The 21,167-nt window shown below is 37.1% G+C and overlaps 3 protein-coding genes across 4 annotated transcripts; 2 read left to right on the top strand and 1 right to left on the bottom strand.

The window, feature by feature from the left end:
- The first annotated feature begins 2,055 nt into the window (after positions 1-2,055).
- LOC107624062 (Pentatricopeptide repeat (PPR) superfamily protein) lies at positions 2,056-6,590 on the top strand. 2 transcript variants are annotated; one of them, XM_016326504.3, is made up of 2 exons: positions 2,056-2,561; positions 5,888-6,590. In XM_016326504.3, the coding sequence occupies exons 1-2, from the start codon at positions 2,271-2,273 to the stop codon at positions 6,293-6,295; spliced, it is 699 nt and encodes a 232-aa protein (XP_016181990.1). In that variant the 5' UTR covers positions 2,056-2,270; the 3' UTR covers positions 6,296-6,590. The 2 variants fall into 2 exon arrangements, with proteins under 2 accessions (XP_016181990.1, XP_016181991.1); XM_016326505.3 differs by having other exon boundaries at positions 2,069-2,543.
- A 5,325-nt stretch (positions 6,591-11,915) lies between these two features.
- PSBY (photosystem II BY) lies at positions 11,916-12,823 on the top strand. The gene has a single exon (XM_016324509.3). It carries the CDS (start codon positions 12,097-12,099, stop codon positions 12,718-12,720), a length of 624 nt encoding a protein of 207 aa, XP_016179995.1. The 5' UTR covers positions 11,916-12,096; the 3' UTR covers positions 12,721-12,823.
- Positions 12,824-13,310: 487 nt separating this feature from the next.
- On the bottom strand, positions 13,311-20,698 carry LOC107622564 (uncharacterized). The gene is made up of 6 exons (XM_016324508.3): positions 20,434-20,698; positions 18,942-19,009; positions 18,103-18,850; positions 15,036-17,732; positions 14,194-14,248; positions 13,311-13,740 (listed from the first exon to the last, which is right to left on the bottom strand). Exons 1-6 carry the CDS (start codon positions 20,579-20,581, stop codon positions 13,602-13,604), a joined length of 3,855 nt encoding a protein of 1,284 aa, XP_016179994.2. The 5' UTR covers positions 20,582-20,698; the 3' UTR covers positions 13,311-13,601.
- Between the last annotated feature and the right edge of the window lie 469 nt (positions 20,699-21,167).

Here is a 21,167-nt window from a genome sequence, read left to right as displayed (position 1 = left end):
TAGATAGAGCTTCGGGCACCATAACGGTCCTTGAGCATCTTTCTGGCAAAGAGTCAGCTATCGCAATGCTGACGTGGCATCACTTTGTCACGTTGGACCCAATTTGGTCCCTCCTCCTATGAGCCACTTAGTTCTGGCACTGCTACCACTGCTAGAGTCCCACATTCTTGGTGTCGATGGGAGGGGTGTATGTGAGGAAGAAGAGGAAGAATAGTGTGTCCAGATTTAGGATGGCGTTTCAAAGGAGCTAGCGTGCCGGAAAAGAAGCGGTTGTCGATGGTGCTGGTGTTGAACTTCGTCGAGAGGAAGGAGGTATAGGCTTGTGAGGGAAAGCCGGCGATGGTAGGGGCGGTTAACATAGTGAGAGGAGAATAACGTGCAGTGGGCGCTGGGGAAGGCTGGCGAGGACAGGGTACACGTGGTGGTGTCGGAGGACCAGGGCACCATAGTGGTCCCTGAGCATCTTTCCAGTGAAGAGTCAGTTATCATAATGCTGACGTGGCATCACTTTGCGATGCTGGACCCAATTTGGTCCCTCCTTCTCCGAGCCGCTTAGTTTTGGCGCTGCTACCACTGTGGGAGTCTCGTTCTTGGTGCCGCTGGGAGGGGTGTATGTGAGGAAGAAGAGGAAGAATGGCATGTCGAGATTCAGGAAGGCGTTTCAGAGGAGCATGCCAGAAAGGAAGTGATCGTGGATGGTGTCGGTGCTGAACTTTGTCGGGAGGAAAGAAGTTCAGGCTTGAGAGGAAAAGCCGACGACGGTAGGGGCGATTAACGTAGCGAAAAGAGAGAGCAATGTGCAGTGGGTGCTGGGAAAGGCCGGCGAGGACAGGGTACACGTGATGGTGTCGGAGGACCAGGGCACCATAGTGGTCTCTAAGCATCTTTCCAGCAAAGAGTCAGCTATCGCAGTGCTGATGTGGCATCACTTTGCCACGTTGTACCCAAGTTGGTCCCTCCTTCTCCGAGCCGCTTAGTTCTGGTGTTGCTACCGCTGCCGGAATCCCGTTCTTGGTGTCGCTGGGCGGGGTGTACTTGAGGAATAATGGTGTGTCCAGATTCAAAAAAGGCGTTTCAGAGGAACGTGCTGGAAAAGAAGCGGTCGTGGGTGGTGCCGATGCTGAACTTCGTCGAGAGGAAGGAAGTTCAGGCTTGCGAGGGAAAGCCGCCGACGGTAAGGGCGGTTGACGTAGCGAAAGGAGAGCAATGTGCAATGGGCGCTGGGGAAGGCCGGCGAGGACAGGGTACACGTAGTGGTGTAGGAGGACCAGGGTTGGTTGTTTGTTAGGATTTATGACAGTTTCAACGACCCTGACGCCTCGGAGTTCCTGATGGGACATCTCTACCTTGCGGTCCATAACGAACTTCAGGGTTTGTTCTGGGAAGCTGAAGAAGGAAAGGGTAAAAATGACAATTCAAGTGTTCCTGTTGCTGAAGTTGCTACTGAGGTGAAAACACTGAGGGAGATGCAAGTGAAGACTCGAGCTCTTACTCTACAACCGCAGCGGTGAAGAAGGTAATGTTTCAAGTGGAGGGAATGGAAAGTAGGAGGTGTGGACTGTGGGAATTTCTTGCTGAGGACCCCAAAGACAGCCTTGACCTTTCTAGTTCCGATGGGTTTGCATTTTTCTGTGGATGATGCTCTCAGTATTAGCAATGCCAATGCTGACTCCGCTGTTGGCAGAAAGTGTCTGTTGTTGTCGAAATTGAAGTATAAGTTGTCGAAGCATAAGGAAGGTATGGTCAAGGTAGGAGGTTGTTGCCGTGGAACTTTGGTGCGAAAGGAAAGGATGAAAAAGAAGAATAGTGAAAAGATGCTCTAGCGTAGTAAAATGATGTCACATGAGCGCTGTGATAACTTACTCATTATCAAAAATGATGTCTGGAACTCTATTTGATAAACTACAATAATAAAATTAAAATATCGAAAATTACATTTGGTAATCGGACAAATCTCAAAAACCACTTAAAATTTACTCCAAAAATATCCAAATACTAAAAAATTATGAAAAGTTTGTCAAATTTCGTTTCTAATCTAAGTATCTAACCTAATCTAATTTGAATCTCTAATTGTATTCCACTCTTTCTCAAACCCCCCTTGCCCACCCCAACTGCAAAATCCCTGGAAAACAAAAAACCCTCCCAAAGCTGCTGAATTTTCCTCACTTGAAAAGGAAAAGGAAAAGGAAAAGAAAAATCAAAACCCCCCACCAGGTGCAGCAAAAGAGAAAACAATCAACCATCAAAGCAGCAGTGCTCGTATCATCATTATGCTGCGTCGTGCAGTACGAAGAGCTGCTTCTTTGGCCACCCGAACCGCCTTACACCCTCGCCAGTTCGTTTCCGGTTCGGCGTCCAAACCAAGCCTGTCCATATGGAGGCGCAAGAAAGAGATGGGCAAAGAAGCCCTCATCGCCGCTAAAGAACTCAAGCGCCTTCGCTCCGATCCGCTCCGCCTCGACCGCTTCGTGGCGTCGCACGTCTCTCGCCTTCTCAAGTCGGACCTTGTTGCCGTCCTCGCCGAGTTCCAGAGACAGGACCAGGTCTTCCTCTCCATGAAGGTTTCTTCTTCTTTTTTTATTTATTTTTATATGATGCAACTTCGTTACTGGTACGGTTATTAGGTTAGAACTTGATTTGATTTTCCTCCTGAATATGACGAAAGGTTGCGATTTTGCTCACCTAAACCCACGTTGGTACAGTTTCTTTGGTCTTTCAGCTTACAATTAAGAGGGAAATTCGATTCAGTATGCAGGTTATGGAGAGTTTGAAACTTAAGGTAGTTAGTGAGAGTTTGAGACTGTTTCCAGTTCTTCATTTAGTTGTATTGCCATTGCTAGGGATGGTTAGTTTTGTTTAGAAATTTTTGAATTCTCCTTGGATAAGTGTGGGCGTATGATATTATTAAATGTGATGATATTTCGTTTTAGAGAATTAGGGAGGATGGAAGGATAAAGAATGCAATGCCCTTTGGGTTGTCATGGAACCACTTATCCTAAAAGTTTATGTGGTTAGATAGAGGCTTATGAATGGTTATATATCTAATATGTCTCTCACACAAGATTCCATCTTGGGTATAAAGCATGAATTAGCATAGGTCCATCTTTGGAATAACAAGGATCAAGCTTTAGACCTATTGTTCAATAGAATCTTTGATAACCAGAACCATTTATCCCAAAAACTTAAGTTGTTACATAGAGGCACATTAATGATTATATATCTAATATAGGTGTCTTCAGTATTCGTAGTGATTTGGTGCAATTTGTCGGAGAGAAGTGGTAGAATCATAAGGAAATCTTCTTTTTGTCAACAAAGAAAGGGAATAAGTTGTAATTTGTTGTCATACTGACTTATATGGGGATGTGCTGAGGTGGTCTTAGCGTAGTTTTGATTCCCGAGCCCCATTTTTTTTGGTTTAATGTGTAAAAAATGATTTGTTTAAGATTTCAATAGTGTCAGAACATAATGGTAGTATGCGTTATTGTTTGTCCTAATTGGTTTGAGTGTAATTCATGCAACTTCAATAATAGATTTTTCAGACAAGCAAGTTTTTTGGGAAAGGATTAGATGCTTAGCCTCTATTTGGTGTAAAGCTCATTATTAAACTTTCCCTCTCATATCTGTTGAGTGATTGGGAAGTGACACTTTAGAATTGACTTTTTCTTTTAGTTCTTTTTTGTTTTTCTTGCTCTTGTAAGGAGGATTTCTTATCCTTCTATCTTTTTGTATTATTTTTCTTTCAGTCTAAAATCTTAATGATGCTCTTCTTTTATTAAAAAAATATTCAGTATGACAGTATGCTCTTATATTTCAGTTCTGCAGCAATGATGTTTTTGCAATAGATTTGGCTCTATAACATTGTTTGATCATGCCTGTAAAATGTTATCTTTCCTTTACCAACAAATGCTCAAATAGAGCTGTAATAATTTTGAAAAAAAAAAGAGTGCAGTAATAGTTTCTTGAGTTTGATGGAAGCTCGTAGAGTGTAATGATAGTTTGCGTTTGGACTGTCAAAATACATAATAGAGGACTAAATTAATTTCTTTAGGTGGAAACTTAATTGATGTTGGTTCTGAAAATGCAAATTCTGGCTTGCTAGTATTTGAATGAGGCAGTAATTTCTGTTAGGCCTTTTAGAAATGCTAGTGGGTTTGAGTGGTCAACACTCACCTCTTCGTTTAGAAGGCATGATTAAGTTTATTATTATTATTTAGTAATAGTAGTAAGAGAACAAGCTTTTTCACGGGGAAAAGGATTGTTTTCTCTGCTTATTTTTTATTGTAGTTGTTTTATTGAAGGAGGTTTTCGTAGGAGGGTTTTAGGGCAGTTATGGTGTTTGCTGTTTCTTTTTTCTTGTTTTGTTTGTGTATTCTTATGGAGAGTTTTTTCTTTCAATAACTTGTTATAGTTTTCCCATATCTATCGAATTTCTCTCTCTCTCTCTCTATATATATATATAACTTCACTAAAGTGTTTTGCTAGTATTTGAATGAGGCAGTAATTTCTGTTAGGCCTTCTAGAAATGCTAGTGGGTTTGAGTGGTCAACACTCACCTCTTCATTTAGAAGGCATAATTAAGTTTATTATTATTATTATTATTATTTAGTAGTAGTAGTAAGAGAAAAAGCTTTTTCAAGGGGAAAAGGATTGTTTTCTCTGCTTATTTTTTATTGCAGTTGTTTTATTGAAGGAGGTTTTCGTAGGAGGGTTTTAGGCAGTTATGGTGTTTGCTGTTTCTTTTTTCTTGTTTTGTTTGTGTATTCTTATGGAGAGTTTTTTTTTTTCCAATAACTTGTTATAGTTTTCCCATATCTATCGAATTTCTCGCTCTCTCTCTCTATATATATATATATATAACTTCACTAAAGTGTTTTGTTTATTGACTTTGCCGGGGTGTGGTATGAAGCTTGATAAACTGCAGAGAAAACATGAACATTGATTAGAAATGGGTGTCTCAATGTGCAAGACTCCCACTTGATGGGGTTGGTAGAGGCCTAGAGGGTAGTACACAACCTTACACCGATAAGTACATAGGCTGTTTTTCCAATTTGAAGTCTTGATTCTTGATTTTCAAGTTACAATTTAACACTTTTATCATTATGTGAATGGATTTAGTTATTGGGCCATATCCCTGTTTATATTTTCCTCCCAGATTCCATCCTTTATTGGTCATTAATATCTCTTTTTGTCAATTCTGGTCCAACTGTTGTTGCTAACCCTTTTGCTTTGTGTTTAGTAAATCAAAAAGACCATGTGCTTGTGCTTGCAGCTTTTAAAAAATAGGGGTGCTTTTAATTTCCAAATTTAACTTACATCTATGTCTATGATAGTAATTTTAAATTTTAAAAGCTATTTTACCAAACGTAATTGTTGTTGCTTGTGTTTATTGAAAGCCATTTTTAATTTATTTTACCAAACATAGATGCTACAACTTTTAAAAAGGCTATCTTTTAAAAGCTAGCTTTTATAAGCCACTTTTGAAAAGTTACCAAACTAATCCTAAGTTTGATGCTATGGCAAGTTCATTGCTACAAGATGAACTGGAAGTTTATTTATTTTGAAATTTAATTTCAGAAATCAATTGTTCAGCTTCTTTCGTATACTAATTTCTTTAAGTCATTCGGGCAATATATTTGGTTGTATTGAAATTTGTTTCATGCTCTTAAATATCGCCTGTTTAGCCTCAATGAAACTATGAGAGCAATTTATTTACCTTTTAATACTCATTTTAATTACTGAATACATGGTGATGAACTGATGATTTAGATTTAGTTATGGTATTTATTCTGATATTTTGATCGGCAACGGCTAATGGTTGCTCATATTGAAAGAGTTTTGCCCTTTATTATGTCCGTATCCTTTTTCTGACAAATCATTCATTTCTCAGTTGTATGATATAGTGCGCAAAGAAATATGGTACCGGCCAGACATGTTCTTTTACAGGGACATGCTTATGATGCTGGCAAGAAACAAAAGAGTGGAAGAAGCAAAGAGGGTATGGCAAGATTTGGAAAGCGAGCATGTCCTCTTTGATCAGCATACATTCGGAGACATCATTAGAGCTTTTCTAGATAGCGGATTGCTGTCGGAGGCAATGGACATATATGAAAAAATGAGACAATCTCCTGAGCCCCCTCTTTCACTGCCGTTTCGCGTGATATTAAAAGGGCTTCTTCCTTACCCAGAATTGAGAGAGAAAGTAAAAGATGACTTCTTGGAGATTTTCCCAGATATGATCATCTATGACCCCCCAGAGGACTTGTTTGAAGATCAATCAAGACCAGGATATAGATAAGAATTTGTTTATTTATTTATTTAGTTTAAACTTAGTTACCTAGATTCTCTGGCATGTTGTACATTATCCTATGATAATAACGTGAAAATAGAGACAATGATTTTTGAAGCCTATGTGATGTTAGTAACAGGAAATTTTTTTTGTTCTTTCCTTTAGAAACCCAGATTTTCCCCCATTAAATCATTGTACATCTCAGCTTAACTAGGAATGGATGTGGATCATACATTACTTCATAAGCATAGGTCAAAAGATGGTGGCGAGTTATTCAATGAATACACACACAAGATTTATGGAATTTTATTATTATTTTTTTCTTTTGTGACAATATTGTTTAGACTGCTTGTTTCTATCTTGATTTTATATTGGTTAGATTTATAGGTTTCAGACCAACAGAGAAAAAAAATGATACGGGTTAGAACTTAGAACTTAGAACCGTACCAAGAAAAAATTATGCGAACATCATTGCTTTACTGAGCTACACTAGTGTAAGAGAGTGAAAGCTAATCTTAGAAATAATTATTTATTATTCGTTCATCTGAATATATATATACATCGGTTTTAAGAATAGACACAGCTTAAAAGGCAAATTTAATATTAGAGTGTGTTATGTTTTTCAGATGTGTACTTTATAAGTATGTTAACAAATGAAAGAGATTTGTCGCATTCTTATGTTAGTCATCATCTCTTGCTTAGTGTTCCTACAAGATGGAGCCTCTGCTAGACATGCCTAACACTTGCTGCAACTTGGTGGCATGGAAAACATGGCATGAGATTTGTGGCCAATGTGTTTATTTCTTTTGACATACAACTCATACACACACTCACGCACACCCTAACACATTTTACTAAAGGATTCTTCACCCGGATATATGGTTTATGAGGCTTATAGATTATCCACTAACCCGGATATAGTGTAAACTTTTAAACTTGGATTAGTTTCATGCACTATGAGTATAAAGATATTTTAAGCAAATACCAGTTATACATTGAATTTAAATTGAAAGATTAAAAAAAAATAAAAACTGAGAGAAAATATGCATTTCCATCCCTTGAAATATCCCTAATACCGCTTATATATTACCCTATAGGGAAATTATAGCATACAGATTTAATGTATACAGATTTCTCTTTGGAGAAGGTTGTAGTGACAAATGGCATGATGATCCTTGATGGGGAGCAGCTTGGCAGTGGTGTCAGACTCCTTGTCGAGGCTGGATGTTGTAGGAGCCGCACCAGCTAGCCAGAGTGAGGGAAGCCCGTAATGGGCTTCGGAAGTGGACCCCGTAACGGCAAGTCAATATGGATTGGAGACAGGAGTTTGGACCAAGGGTGCATGGGCAATGGGCTGTTAATGGGTTTAGGGAGTAAGAGTTGTAGCATTATTCAAACCGGAAAAGAAGTTCTCTTTCAGGGGAAATATGAGGCTGCCAAAAACAATATGCATGCAAAGCTAGTGGAGTGAACTAGGAAAAAATAAAGACGAAACAGCATGTTGAAAGTAGTTCAGGTTGTTCTTTTATTATGAATATAATTAATTGCAAATACAAGCTGAAACTGTAAAAATCTTTTTTTCTCTTGTATAAAATTTAAATAAAATTAGAAAAGGATTAGTTAAAAAATTAATACAGAAAACAGGTAATATGAAAATGTCACATGAAACATATTTTAAAAACATGCCTATGAAAATATTAAATTTTAATTTTTAAAAATATGACAACACCTTGATAATTATTTTTCAAAATACAAAAACAATATTCGATGATTGAATTTTAAAAAATTGATATAGGTTTTAGTTTATTCCTAAAGCACTAACATATTCCGTTAAGAAATAATTTAAAAAATACTAAATTATTACTGAAGTTCAAAGATTATGTCAGTAATTATGAATTGAAATTTAATATTAACAATAGTGAAAATACCTTTTATTTAATTCTAAAAGAATAAAATAGTATTTTACCATTAATAATTTTTCATGTGCATCTAATTATATAGTGATATGTCAAGAGAAATAATTACATTTTACATTAATAGTATGAATAGTCATGTAAATGTAATAATGCAATTGACCCACTGTACAAAAATATTGACATTGTCAATGTATTAAAATTAAACTTTGATGGCTATCAGTACTTAAGAGAAGAGGGGGCTGTATGTTAGCAATCAGCAGCCGTTTCTTCTGAATCTTACTTGTTGCATTTTCAGAGGAAGTTAGGAGATTTTTGTTAATTTTGTCTCGTGTTGGGTTTAGAGACACTTTATTTTTGTCGTCTCAGCAACAGAAACAGAAATGAAATACAGCAGTATAAGTTACACCTAGATGTATCTTGCTTTAGCTACTAAATGCAATGTAGCATACATTCAGTCTCCGTCACAATGCTGATGAAATTTGAATAACTTTTTCACTGAATTACATACACCAATGTTTTGAATAGGATCTACCAAATCCTATCTGGGACTAATCCAGATTATGACCAAATTTGAATTTGACTAGGACTCGTCGTAGCTTTCAACAGCCAAGAGCTAACCCAACTTGCAAGGGAATCTCCATATGAGCATGAAACAAAACAGAAAGGTGTATAAAGAAAATCAGGAACATCTGGCGGCATTTTCTTCAAGTGTAAGTCACTGTCCTTTATCTCTCATCGGCAGTTTCCGACTAACCTCACCATGTTTGGAGAATTTCGATGAGACTCAGACAGACCAAAATGAGAAAAAGAAATAACAATGAGAACCATGAAGGAGAAGAACTCAAACAACTGAGGCAGCGATGAGATGTGAATCCTGTGTTTTGATTCTTACTATCTTGCAGTCCACTATCAGCCGTTCACCGTTATTATAGAAGACTGGACCCTCCAAGGTTGAAGCAAGTTCAAAACCCGTACTGTGTTGTTGTGTTGCATCAGAGCCGCAGCGACTTCGTCAGTGAGGAGAGAGAGATCCAAATCTATTGCATGCATGTTACCCATAGATTCTCATCCTTTTTTTTCAAGTTTCTTGAATCTAGCACATAGAGTTTTGCTTTGGCTCGAAGTTTGGATTTGGACCGTGGATCTTCTACTGTCCGGATTTGACTTTGATTTCTCCCTCATTGCTTGATTTGTGCCTGAGTCTTGGTAGATTTCTTTTTGGATCCTTGGTGCAGCACAAATGAGGGAAAATAGTTTTTGATGTGCTCTGACGTTAGTCTGACTAGGCTCTTTGTATTAGCCCTTTCTTGTTGGATGGATGCGGGAACACGCCTTTTGTTCTACAACCCACCGTAGCTTCTGCACCTTCCGTTTCCTTCTTTCTTCGTTGTTGGATGATGTGACCGAAGAGTAGGAGTGCTGGGAGAAAAGAGACGACATGACTTTTGGTGGAACGCAAGAAAGGTTAAATGAATCGGCATAGTTGTAAGAATCGGTCCGGACTGGCCTGTTCGACTGCAAAAAAAGGTGGACCGGACTCGCAACTGGTATGGTGCAATCGTGGAACAGCATAAGGAACAGAACCGGTCAAAGTCGGTTAGAACCGGTCAAAGTCGGTCAAAGCATGTGAAAACTTCTAGGAATCGGTTAAAATTGGTTCAACCGAACCGTTTGGGAGAAAACTCCAAAATTAGTGAAATTATGGTGTTATTGGTGACTATAACTGTATCTGAGGTTTGGTCATTGAAGAAGAAGGATATTAGTTGTAAGGGTGTAATCGGGTCGGTTTGTTATTATTTTGGACCGTAAAACAACTGAACCGGCCTGTACGGTCCTGAAGTGATGGCAACAGGTTGGGTTGCTGCGTTATGGGCAACGAACCGAACAAAACCGACAGTGGATCGGTTCAGTCGATTACTTCGGGTATTTAATGCCTAATAATCATAACTTAAGTCACCGTAAAATGAAGTTTAAAACCCTGAGTAAACTTAAAATAACAATAGTATATGGCGTCCAATGAGATGTACAATTTCAACTTAACCCGACAGTAAAACATACCAAGGAATACAGTTTAAAATTGCTAACAAAAAAAGAAAACTAAGACACTTTGAATGACACTTGCGATTCGGTTCGGCTCGGTTCGGTCTTCAAGGAGCCAATTGTGAACCGAACCGAACCAATCGGTTTAACTCAAATAAATCAACAGAGAGCGATCTTTTCCTGTTTATGAATCAACTGCTATAAAATTCGATATGATTTTGCAGTAAATTTCGGACCAATTCGGTTAGTTACACCCCTTACAGAAGATATGAAGATAATGAAATTGAAATTAAACACTACTGTGTGTTTTATGATATATTTAAGTGCATATAAATAATTTTATAAATATGTCTAAATTAAAAGGCAAAATAATTTTATACTTATTAAATATGCTATATTTTTATAAATAATTTAATTTTATTAGATATAAATTAAAAATTATTATAAAAAAAATATTGATAGACTATAATAAATATAAAATATAATAAACATCACTAATAATTGTGAAGTTTAATTGTGAGATTTTTTCCTAAATAAATTTAACCTATTTTGAGTAATTAATGAGTTAATTTTGTTATAATTACGTTAGTTATGTGTTAATGTGTAGAAATATTTAGCCTATTTAAAATAATATATATATTAGTTAGCCGTAGTGTTAATTAATAAATAAATATTATTGTTGTTGAATATTATATAATTTTTAATTTTTGGTTATATAATTAATTAGTTATTTAAGTCATTAATTATTATTATAAAAATAATATTACTATATTAGTTATATTAGCCGTGCAGTGTATGTAAGAATAGTTTATTAGTGTGAGTGTTAGGGACGGCGGTCCTCCGCACTGAACCTAGGGATTTCGTTCCCTGTTAGTACACTATCAAAGTGAAGAACCAAGTGATAGATTTCATCCTTTTTTTTTTTCGGCCCAAACAAGGTCCATGATGAGAGCCTCCAACCAACGGAATGCGTAACCTTCAGAACCCGTTCAACTTCACCCCACCAAGCCGTCGCACCTCACATCAGCTCCCACCACCTCCTCTGAGCCAGCTGCATGCAATATGAGACCAACACGTGTTATTACATGAAATAAAATAAAAAAAATCTGTATATCTGTATAACTTTGATCTGTACATTAATGCGACCCATTACTATATTAGTATGTTAGAAGAAGAGAGAAAACATGCATTTCCAATTTTCCATGCCTTGAAAAATGTCTAGATGACATTTCCCTCGTGGTGGCTTCTACTTACATTTTTCTATAAGAATAAAACAAACTACTCTCTAGTCCATTTATAAATTTTTGGTGAATTCTACCTTAAGCTACGGTTGACTTCATATTATTTTATATAAATTAAATTATATTTTACAAAATATTTTTTAATAGTAATTATTACACATTAGAAAAAAAAAAGTTGTCGTTTCAAATTACAATGATAATATAAAAATATACTTAATTAATGCAATAAATTGTATTTATTTTTTCCCATTATTTTGTTGATATCAATATATATTTCTTATAAAAGAATTATATATATATTATATGATATAATTCATTGTTAATGTATAAAAAAAAAAAGTAAAAATAACAAAAGAGGGAAATGATATATTGCATTTTGTGCAAGCATGTGAAGTGATAAGAAGCTAAGGAACATGAGGTCCAAACGAGCCCAAATAGCATTGTTGTGATAAGAGAAGAATCCAGAGATCACAATCTCATTGGTCCAAAATTCTCCAACTAAGCCTTACCTTCTAATATTCCAAATCCTAGTCACAATTCAACACTCAAAAAAGTTTCCACTTCAGGTTCTCATCTTACAACAATAGCAAGAAAGCTTTCAGGTTCTCATCAAATGGCAGCAACAATAGCAACAATGGCCATGGTTAATGCAAAGTGCCTTAACACAAACTCACCCAAGTTTCCAAAGCCCACACCTTCTTCTTCAAGGCCCACTTTTTCCCTCCTTTCCCTTGAGAATCTCCCAAAGGGAATTGCCACCACAAAAAGCTCCAATCCCGTCAACCTTTCAACTTCCATGGCAGGAACTGCCATAGCTGGTGCTATCTTCTCCACCCTTGGAGCCTCCGACGCCGCCTTCGCCGCACAGCAAATCGCCGACATAGCAGACGGCGACAACCGTGGGCTTGCACTGTTGCTGCCCATAATTCCGGCAATTGCATGGGTTCTTTTCAACATCCTGCAGCCAGCACTTAACCAACTGAACCGCATGAGGAGCAGCAAAGGGGTCATTGTTGGGCTTGGGCTTGGGCTTGGTGGGCTTTCAGCATCAGGGATTTTGTGGACACCCGAGGCATCAGCGGCAGTTAGCAATGATTTGGGAATGATTGCTGCTGATGCTGCGAGTGACAACAGGGGTCAGCTTCTGCTGTTTGTTGTGGCACCTGCAATTCTTTGGGTTCTTTACAATATCTTGCAGCCTGCTTTGAACCAACTCAACAGGATGAGATCTCAGTGACTCTCACCTTTTTTGTTCAAGCTTCATCAAATGCTTTATTGTATCAACTCGCTTGTAACTTTGTATGTAATCACTGGATGAATGGATGCTGCATATTATCAAACTTTTCTTTTCTTTTCTTTCCAGTTTGAGTGCTAGGTCTTGTTCTTAAGACAATGTATATACTCATGAGCAATTAAAACATTAACAATAATGAGTCGATTTTTAATGAAAACACTTTGGTTATCACTGGTCGCTTTATTTATAACATATTGCAAATATGTGAATCAAAATTTTGGAAAATATTTTAAAAAACACTACTTAGACTAATTGGTGTGACCTACTTCCTTGACCTCTTTCTCAGTCACTGTTCTAGACAGCATATTGTTAGTGGTGTCTAATTTCACCGGAATATCTTCTAGTTCCTCCGTCGGATCTCGCGGATTAGAAGATCTAAACCACTCTTCAAAATAATCTTGAGCTATTCCAGATGAATCTAATTTAGTCACTCTAGAGTCATCTTCTAGTATGTAAATTTTCTGTTCCTTCTATTACAATGCTGTTTAGTTTATTTGACTCTTGTGAAACAGACGGGATATTACACTTCCTAATGGTTTGCAAATGGCTCAAAACATCTTGCATCATATATCAATAAATTTGAAGTATTTTTGACAAAAGAGAGCACAGGTAACAATAGTGAAGAACTTCAACATCAATTTGTGTTTGGAAAGATACTGAGAAGCAAAAAAGGAATTAAATTAAACCCAGTATCAGCAGCAACAAAAACTGGAGGCAACTAGATACATGATCCATAAGTAAAAATAGAACACTAAAAAGGACCACAATGCTGTGGTTAAGTGGTGTTTCTTCTCCCCTTTTCAGCTGAAACTTGAGATTACATGTTACTCAGCAAGGCTATCTGGAACAAACTCCGGTTGGCTTTCAGATTCTTCCAACTGAGATGCCGTTATTCTGGCCTTCTTATACCTGCTCGAACTTCTGAAAACATGATCAATCGGCTTCCCTTTAATGCTTGACATGCTGCATAATGTAAAATGCTTCATAACTCAATTTGCTGATATGTTAATTATGTAACATACAAATATGCCTGATGAAATTTTAACCAAAACATCGCGAAGCCTCTGAAACACCTACGGTTTGCTGCAATGATGTAATTATGGTGAAAGAGTGGAAGTTCATAATTTCAAACTAACAATTTTGAGCAGCATGATCTTGCCAGCTATTTCCAAATGCCCCTTATAATTCTTTGTTTCATGATTATTCAGCACCATTTGATTAATCAAATGCCGTTAATATGATAACCATAAATCCATAATCTTCTTTGTCAACTATAAGTTCGGCTTAAAGTCGGTCAAATTTAATACTAGAGTGTCAAGATTCAAGAATCTACACAATGAAAATAATGAGAAAGAGAGAGAGAGGGGGGAGGGACTTTGCTGCTTATAGCCGCAGAAATACAATTCACTACCGTACCTTCCATTAAAATCATTTTGTTCACCACTTTCCAGTCTTTTCCCACCATGTGAATCTGAACAAATTTTATTCAAAAAGATAATTAGTTCCAAATTTCAGGAAAGTGCTATTTCTATGTGAGTGAAATCGGCACAAGAATCATCAAGGACACTTATTCTAATTCTATATCACCAACTTTATGCGCACACAAAAACAGATGCAACAATCAGTATGGGTGAAGATGATATAACAATTAGCAGACAGGAATTTGAAGATATTAGAACCAACATGATGTTTAGGACTAAGTGAATATAAGATAAAAACACAGCTACCTCAAGTGTCCTCGTTAGTTGAAAGAAAAATATTGTCCCCAAAATAATCTATAAGAGGATAGTTGACTATGCTAAATGGTTTCATACCTTGGACATACAATATCTCGGAATAGAAACGGACAAGTCCTAATTACAAAAATCTGAATTGAATTTATCCATGGTGGCCATCCATTCATCACAAAACACTGACTAATTAAAAACATGAGAACATAACTTAAAAATGCTCAAAATAAGCGGGGAAGAAACAAGCTTTTCTTCTCAACTTCCAAGGATAACATCCGCAAACAATCAACCATAATAAATGAGCACCTAGATATTTCCAGCTATTAAAAAGAACATAGTAGGACAAAATTCAATAATCAATTTCCTACATGTTCAACTTCAGAATGATAAAAAATTATCAGTGTCAGAAAGTCCACAATCCACAAGCATAGAGAAAAAAAAAATTATATGCAATGTATCATCTAACATAAGGGCAGATTCTCAATTACAATATGATATTTCAGATACAATTTGATTGTGATTCCTGACCTTCGCTGATATCACCATCTGAAAAATCAGACAAGAGTGAATTTGCAGATGGACTTTTAGTGCTGGCATCAGACATATCAACTTTATCTGCATCTTTAGAAGTGTCACTGCTATCATCTTTGAAGATTGCTCCTGATAACAAGCTCTTCTTCTGATTTGTTTTACCCTTTACTTCCCTGGCATTATTCACTAAAGATTTTCCTGCTTTCTTGTGAATCACTTTCTTGGAACCTTTCATCGTTGGGCTTGATATTGGAAGATGATCTGCTGAATCCATACTTTTTCCGGAAGCATTGGCTCGAGGCTTTCCTTTTTCTCTAATTGAGGATATATCACTGTTAGACTGACTAGACAACTTTGCGTCTCTTTTTGTCTTGCGCACATTTGGTACCATCTTATCAAGGTGACTTATGTGCTGCACTTGCTGGGATGGAGATTGTTGCTCAACATTAACCCTGTCATCTTCCAAAGATGCTTCCAAATTCTTTTCATCTTTCTCTTCACATGAAAATGTTGAATCTTTAGCAGCATCATTAGCTTCAACAGGAGCCAGGTTGTCAATTCCTTCAGCAGTATTTGATGGAAACAGGGACACATTAGGGCTAGCAAGTGTTCCAATATCAGAAGATGGCGATGGCTTCTGACTATCATTAACATCGTTTGTTAGCAGATTTGATGAACTCTTTGATTTAGTGCTTTGCTTCTTGTTTGATTTCTTTCTGCGTGTCTTGTCCACATGTTCAGCATTGGCTATAGTTTCAATTTGTTCCAAGGAACCAGGATTATCAGCTCCAGAAGCATCATCCTTTTCAGTAGCTGAAACAACAGTGCCTTCCATCTCTGTTAAATCCATGCTTTTTCCGGGAGCACTGGCTCGAGGCTTTCCTTTTTCTCTAATTGAGGATATATCACTGTTAGACTGACTAGACAACTTTGCGTCTCTTTTTGTCTTGCGCACATTTGGTACCATCTTATCAAGGTGACTTCTGTGCTGCACTTGCTGGGATGGAGATTGTTGCTCAACATTAACCCTGTCATCTTCCAAAGATGCTTCCAAATTCTTTTCATCTTTCTCTTCACATGAAAATGTTGAATCTTTAGCAGCATCATTAGCTTCAACAGGAGCCAGGTTGTCAATTCCTTCAGCAGTATTTGATGGAAACAGGGACACATTAGGGCTAGCAAGTGTTCCAATATCAGAAGATGGCGATGGCTTCTGACTATCATTAACATCGTTTGTTAGCAGATTTGATGAACTCTTTGATTTAGTGCTTTGCTTCTTGTTTGATTTCTTTCTGCGTGTCTTGTCCACATGTTCAGCATTGGCTATAGTTTCAATTTGTTCCAAGTAACCAGGATTATCAGCTCCAGAAGCATCATCCTTTTCAGTAGCTGAAACAACAGTGCCTTTCATCTCTGCCTGCTGTATAATTCCCACTTCTGTATGATTTAAAGGGTTTTCCTCTGCTCCAATATCTCCCGATGCTGGATTAACATCGTTTGTTAGCATATTTGATGAACTCTTTGATTTAGTGCTTTGCTTCTTGTTTGATTTCTTTCTGCGTGTCTTGTCCACATGTTCAGCATTGACTATAGTTTCAATTTGTTCCAAGGAACCAGGATTATCAGCTCCAGAAGCATCATCCTTTTCAGTAGCTGAAACAACAGTGCCTTTCATCTCTGCCTGCTGTATAATTCCCACTTCTGTATGATTTAAAGGGTTTTCCTCTGCTCCAATATCTCCCGATGCTGGATTAACATCGTTTGTTAGCATATTTGATGAACTCTTTGATTTAGTGCTTTGCTTCTTGTTTGATTTCTTTCTGCGTGTCTTGTCCACATGTTCAGCATTGGCTATAGTTTCAATTTGTTCCAAGGAACCAGGATTATCAGCTCCAGAAGCATCATCCTTTTCAATAGCTGAAACAACAGGGCCTTTCATCTCTGCCTGCTGTATAATTCCCACTTCTGTATGATTTAAAGGGTTTTCCTCTGCTCCAATATCTCCCGATGCTGGATTACAATCAGATGATTTAAGAGACTTTACAATAACAATCTTGCTATCAGAAGCATCAGTAGGGCCAATATCTTCCCCAACTGTTGTTTCTACATCTGAATCCTTATCTTTTCTTGTCTTTCTTTTCTTCTTCTCTGATTTTTCTATTCCAAGCACAACTTTTGAAGTCACATTTAAGTCATTGACGTTTGCATCTGTGTTATTCTGTTTAGATGGTGTGCACTCTTTTCTAGATGTACTCTCATCCAAATCCATATCTTTTCTCTTCCTTCTCTTCTTTTTCTCAGATTTTACAGGTTCACCCATCTCATTCATATCAACAGGTTTTGGAGTCACATTTGATTCTTTGATATTTGCTTCAGTGTTATTATTCTGTTCAGATGGTGTACACTCTTCCAACTGCATTGGCTTAGGATCATCTTGTAATACTTCTCTTCTTCCTTCAGCTCTATCAGTCAGACCAACCTTACTTTCATTGCACTGGTCAAGAACAATATTCAAATTATCTTCATTCAACTGCTTGGGTTCCTTTGGCTCCTTTACACCAGAAGGTTGTAATTTTGTTTCGACATCAGTACGGTTGTGTTTTTTTGACTTCTTTACTTTAGATGGAATACCTTCTAAGGATGCATCAGTTCCAATCTCCATTTTTTCAAGCGTAGGTATGCTCATGCTGATATCTACCAAGGATTAAAAAAATAATAAAGGATCAGTAGATTTAACATTTATTTATTTCAATTATTAATCTTTTTTATTAAAAGAAAAAGAGAGATTCAATAAAATGAGAAGGATAATACAAATTGGGGATAAGGGTTCCTCTATACAAAATCAAAACAAAACAAAAGATTTATCTATAAATCATAGCTTTCCAACCTCTCAACACGTCTGTGAGGGAAAGTCCTCCATAAGGCATAGCCTTCCAATCTCGTAACATAGCTTTTCAATTATTACAAACATACATATCAAATTCATATTAATATGACACAAGTTTACCACCCAATAAGACAAGTATAATGTCTACTTTCAACCGTTCCTTGAGTAGTATATTACCTTTAGAGACTATACCATCTTCATAAACTTCCTCTTCAACACCCCCTTGAATGTTGGAAGGATATGCTTCTGCATCTTTCCTGAATGAAGTCAAATGTGTCTCATGAGAATTTGATGATCTCTTCTTCCCTTTCTTCTGCATAACATCAGCATCATGAATCAAAGATCTCTTACTTTTCTTCTGCTTATTTGTAGCACGTACAGGTTCAGAAGCCTCTTTCATTGACTCAGTACCAATGCCAATTGTCGCGTTATTATTATTGAATTCATTGTGCTGATGCTCCTTTAAAACTTCACTTTCAATGATTACTTCTTTGGTTGCATTTAATGAAGGGTCTGCCATAACCTCAATCTCCCTTTGAATAGTATCATTGCCTGGCCTAAAAACAGAAGCATCATATTCCGGAGTATCATCTTCTTTCCTTGTACTCTTCTGTTTTTCCTTTGCACTAGACACAGATTTTGACATTTCATCCTCGCATACAACGTTATCATCCTTAACAGCTTTATCAGATGGATTCACAAAATCATGTTCATCTTTCTCATCATTGATCAAACCAGTCAAGGCATTATCTGAATTGCCAAGAAGTATCTTCTGGCTACGAGAACCAGAAGAACAATCATTTTGACCACGCTCGCCCAATGGAGAAGCATCCACACTAAGAAACCAGCTCTTGTTGAAACCATAGAAGGCACTTTTTACAAACATGGAATCAGATAGGTGATAAAAGTACCCTTTGCGCTTTACCTGCAAATTAGCAAAATAATGTTATAATCAATAGGAATACAACCATACCTTGAATAGCAAAAGAGAGTCAACAGGATCTACTACGATATACCTTCATTGCATGAATCTGTATCTGCCCAAGTTTGGGAAAGCATGATGGGTGTTCTGACAAAATTCGCTCTGTATATAAAAAATTCATACATATGCCATGTACACAGAATGTCAGAACTCTGAAATAATTATGTGCATATTTAAGCAATGATTAGAAAAGTATAGCAGAGAAGACAATAGCGAGTTATAAATGCTAAGAGATTTTAAATATAACAATCATTATGAAGTATATACTAGAGAAGCCTGCCTTTATGCACTTGAGGTTTCAAAAGCAATCTTAGAAGGAAAAGTCACACAGACAATATCAAATCCACTGCAAGAGGGATAGAAACTAAGGGTTGCTTAGACACTAACTACTTGAACAATACAATACTTGAGCTGTCTGCCTCGACGCAATATTAGTCAAAGTTTGACATCTATTTCACAAGTAGAATTAACACTCTTGTCATGTACGAATACAGAGATATCACAAAAGGAGGAACTAGTGGCTTTCTTCTTGAAGAGGTTCAGCACCTTGACACGCCCTTCCAAGGTGGTTGTTGAAGTAAAATTGATAACACCTTCAACAAAATCAGCCACTAAATCCAGAAGTTTCATTAAGTCATCTGCATAGAAATTCAAAGTAGTGCTGATGTTCAGAGATCCACGAGCTGGAAGTGTGTCCTCATGCAATGGGGCAGTAGCCAAAAGCTTCCCACGATAATTAAGATAAGCCGTGCTGTTGTGGTAACTAAAGCTTCCATAGTTGGGGTTCTCAACTGTGAGCAATATGCCCAAGGACACATTTATTGCCTCAATCGGGAAAGTAACCAAACTCGCCTCTTTAACCTTAACAGACTGCAAGGTGACGGTAGGGTCCTTCTGCTTGAAGACAGTGAAGATCAAGATCACCAGGATCACCACCAACAAAATCACAATAGCAGCAGTGGCACCACAGCATATCTTCATCCTTTTGGAACACCTCATGCAGCACGCCATGAGTACTCTCAAAATTGGGCGATACAGAATTTCACAAAACTATTCAATTGTGCATAATCCAAGGAACACTAAAACCAAAACATGCATTGTACTTATAAGAACAGTTCTACTCTAAATATATACAATTAGGGCTGCAAGCATTTTTCGATAAAAAACTACTAAACCGGGCTTAACCATTCTTTTTTTTTAATTATTATTTTTGTATTTGGAGATGAAAACAATGAACGAGACGGCTGATTGTTCTTGTTTTTGCAGTTCCAAACTTCTAGACACACATTTTAGTTAGTTTTCTACACACAAACAAAAAGACAAAGCAAACATCTTTGGGGACACAACCTAGAAAACGAAGCTATCTATTTTCTCAAACATTGAGAGTGCTAATGCAGAACGTCGTAACAGCTGCACAAAGTCATAAACATTCAGAACACTACTGGAGAGGGAAAAAAGTCTGCATTTGAAAAATAATAAATCTCCGAAGAATGAAGAAAGAGAAAGTAAAAGTGTGAAAGGAAGACCTTTGAGGTCGGAGACGGTATCGTGATCGGAGACGAGGACGGCCAAGTGAGTATCGAGGTTGGTGTCGATGAAGACGACGTTGGCGTCGTCTTTGTTTTCAGAGAGGGGTTTAGGTTTGGACTCCGAGTCACGAATCGGAGGGTCCATTATTGAGTGGCTCGGCGGAGCTGGTTTAGTGGTGAAGGGGAAGCAATGGAAGGGAGCGCCCTGCTATGCCGGCATGTGAGGTAAGAATAATACTGAGGGTTTTTGTATTTTCCTTCCTCTTATGATTGGTTCGAGTCGAGAAAAAATAAGAACAACCGGAATCATAAAAATTTGGTGTAATTACCTATCAGTCCTACAATTTTAATTTTAGTCTCTCCAATTTTAAAATGAGTAAAACATTTTCTAATATTTATTTTTGTGAGACAATAGAAATAGGGGAGTGGATCCTCTCCAGTGAATAAAAAACTAGATGGTGTGCAGTATTTAATCTAACCATTCACCACATTCTCTCTTTTATTTATTTGTGGTCTCACTATTAAAATCAAAGGTGAGAGATTGCACTGTATTTTGTCAAGTGTTGAAAAAACTGGAGAGGATCCATTCCCATAAAAATAGAATACTAACTCATACGTAGCTATTAAGTATATACATATTCAATTTAAACAAATTAGTTCTCAAAATAAAGTATAAAATAATGTCTAAATAATTTAAAAAATTTCAAAATAATTCTTGAAAATTTTTAAAT

The sequence above is a fragment of the Arachis ipaensis genome, chromosome B10 (assembly GCF_059453495.1).
Source record: "Arachis ipaensis isolate K30076 ecotype BB chromosome B10, ASM5945349v1, whole genome shotgun sequence".
Classification (NCBI taxonomy): Eukaryota; Viridiplantae; Streptophyta; class Magnoliopsida; order Fabales; family Fabaceae; genus Arachis; species Arachis ipaensis.
Note: the sequence above shows the minus strand (reverse complement) of the source record. Positions and strands in the feature narration are given on the sequence as shown.

What these genes read in the sequence shown, in the direction of transcription:
- LOC107624062 (XM_016326504.3), top strand. Translation starts at nt 2,271, where the DNA reads ATGCTGCGTCGTGCAGTACGAAGAGCTGCTTCTTTGGCCACCCGAACC. An exon ending in AGGTCTTCCTCTCCATGAAG is followed by an intron (nt 2,562 to 5,887) that starts GTTTCTTCTTCT and finishes TTCATTTCTCAG; the next exon opens with TTGTATGATATAGTGCGCAA.
- PSBY (XM_016324509.3), top strand. Translation starts at nt 12,097, where the DNA reads ATGGCAGCAACAATAGCAACAATGGCCATGGTTAATGCAAAGTGCCTT.
- LOC107622564 (XM_016324508.3), bottom strand. Translation starts at nt 20,581, where the DNA reads ATGGACCCTCCGATTCGTGACTCGGAGTCCAAACCTAAACCCCTCTCT. An exon ending in AGATGGTATAGTCTCTAAAG is followed by an intron (nt 17,733 to 18,102) that starts GTAATATACTAC and finishes AATCCTTGGTAG; the next exon opens with ATATCAGCATGAGCATACCT. An exon ending in AGATGGTGATATCAGCGAAG is followed by an intron (nt 14,249 to 15,035) that starts GTCAGGAATCAC and finishes AAATTTGTTCAG; the next exon opens with ATTCACATGGTGGGAAAAGA.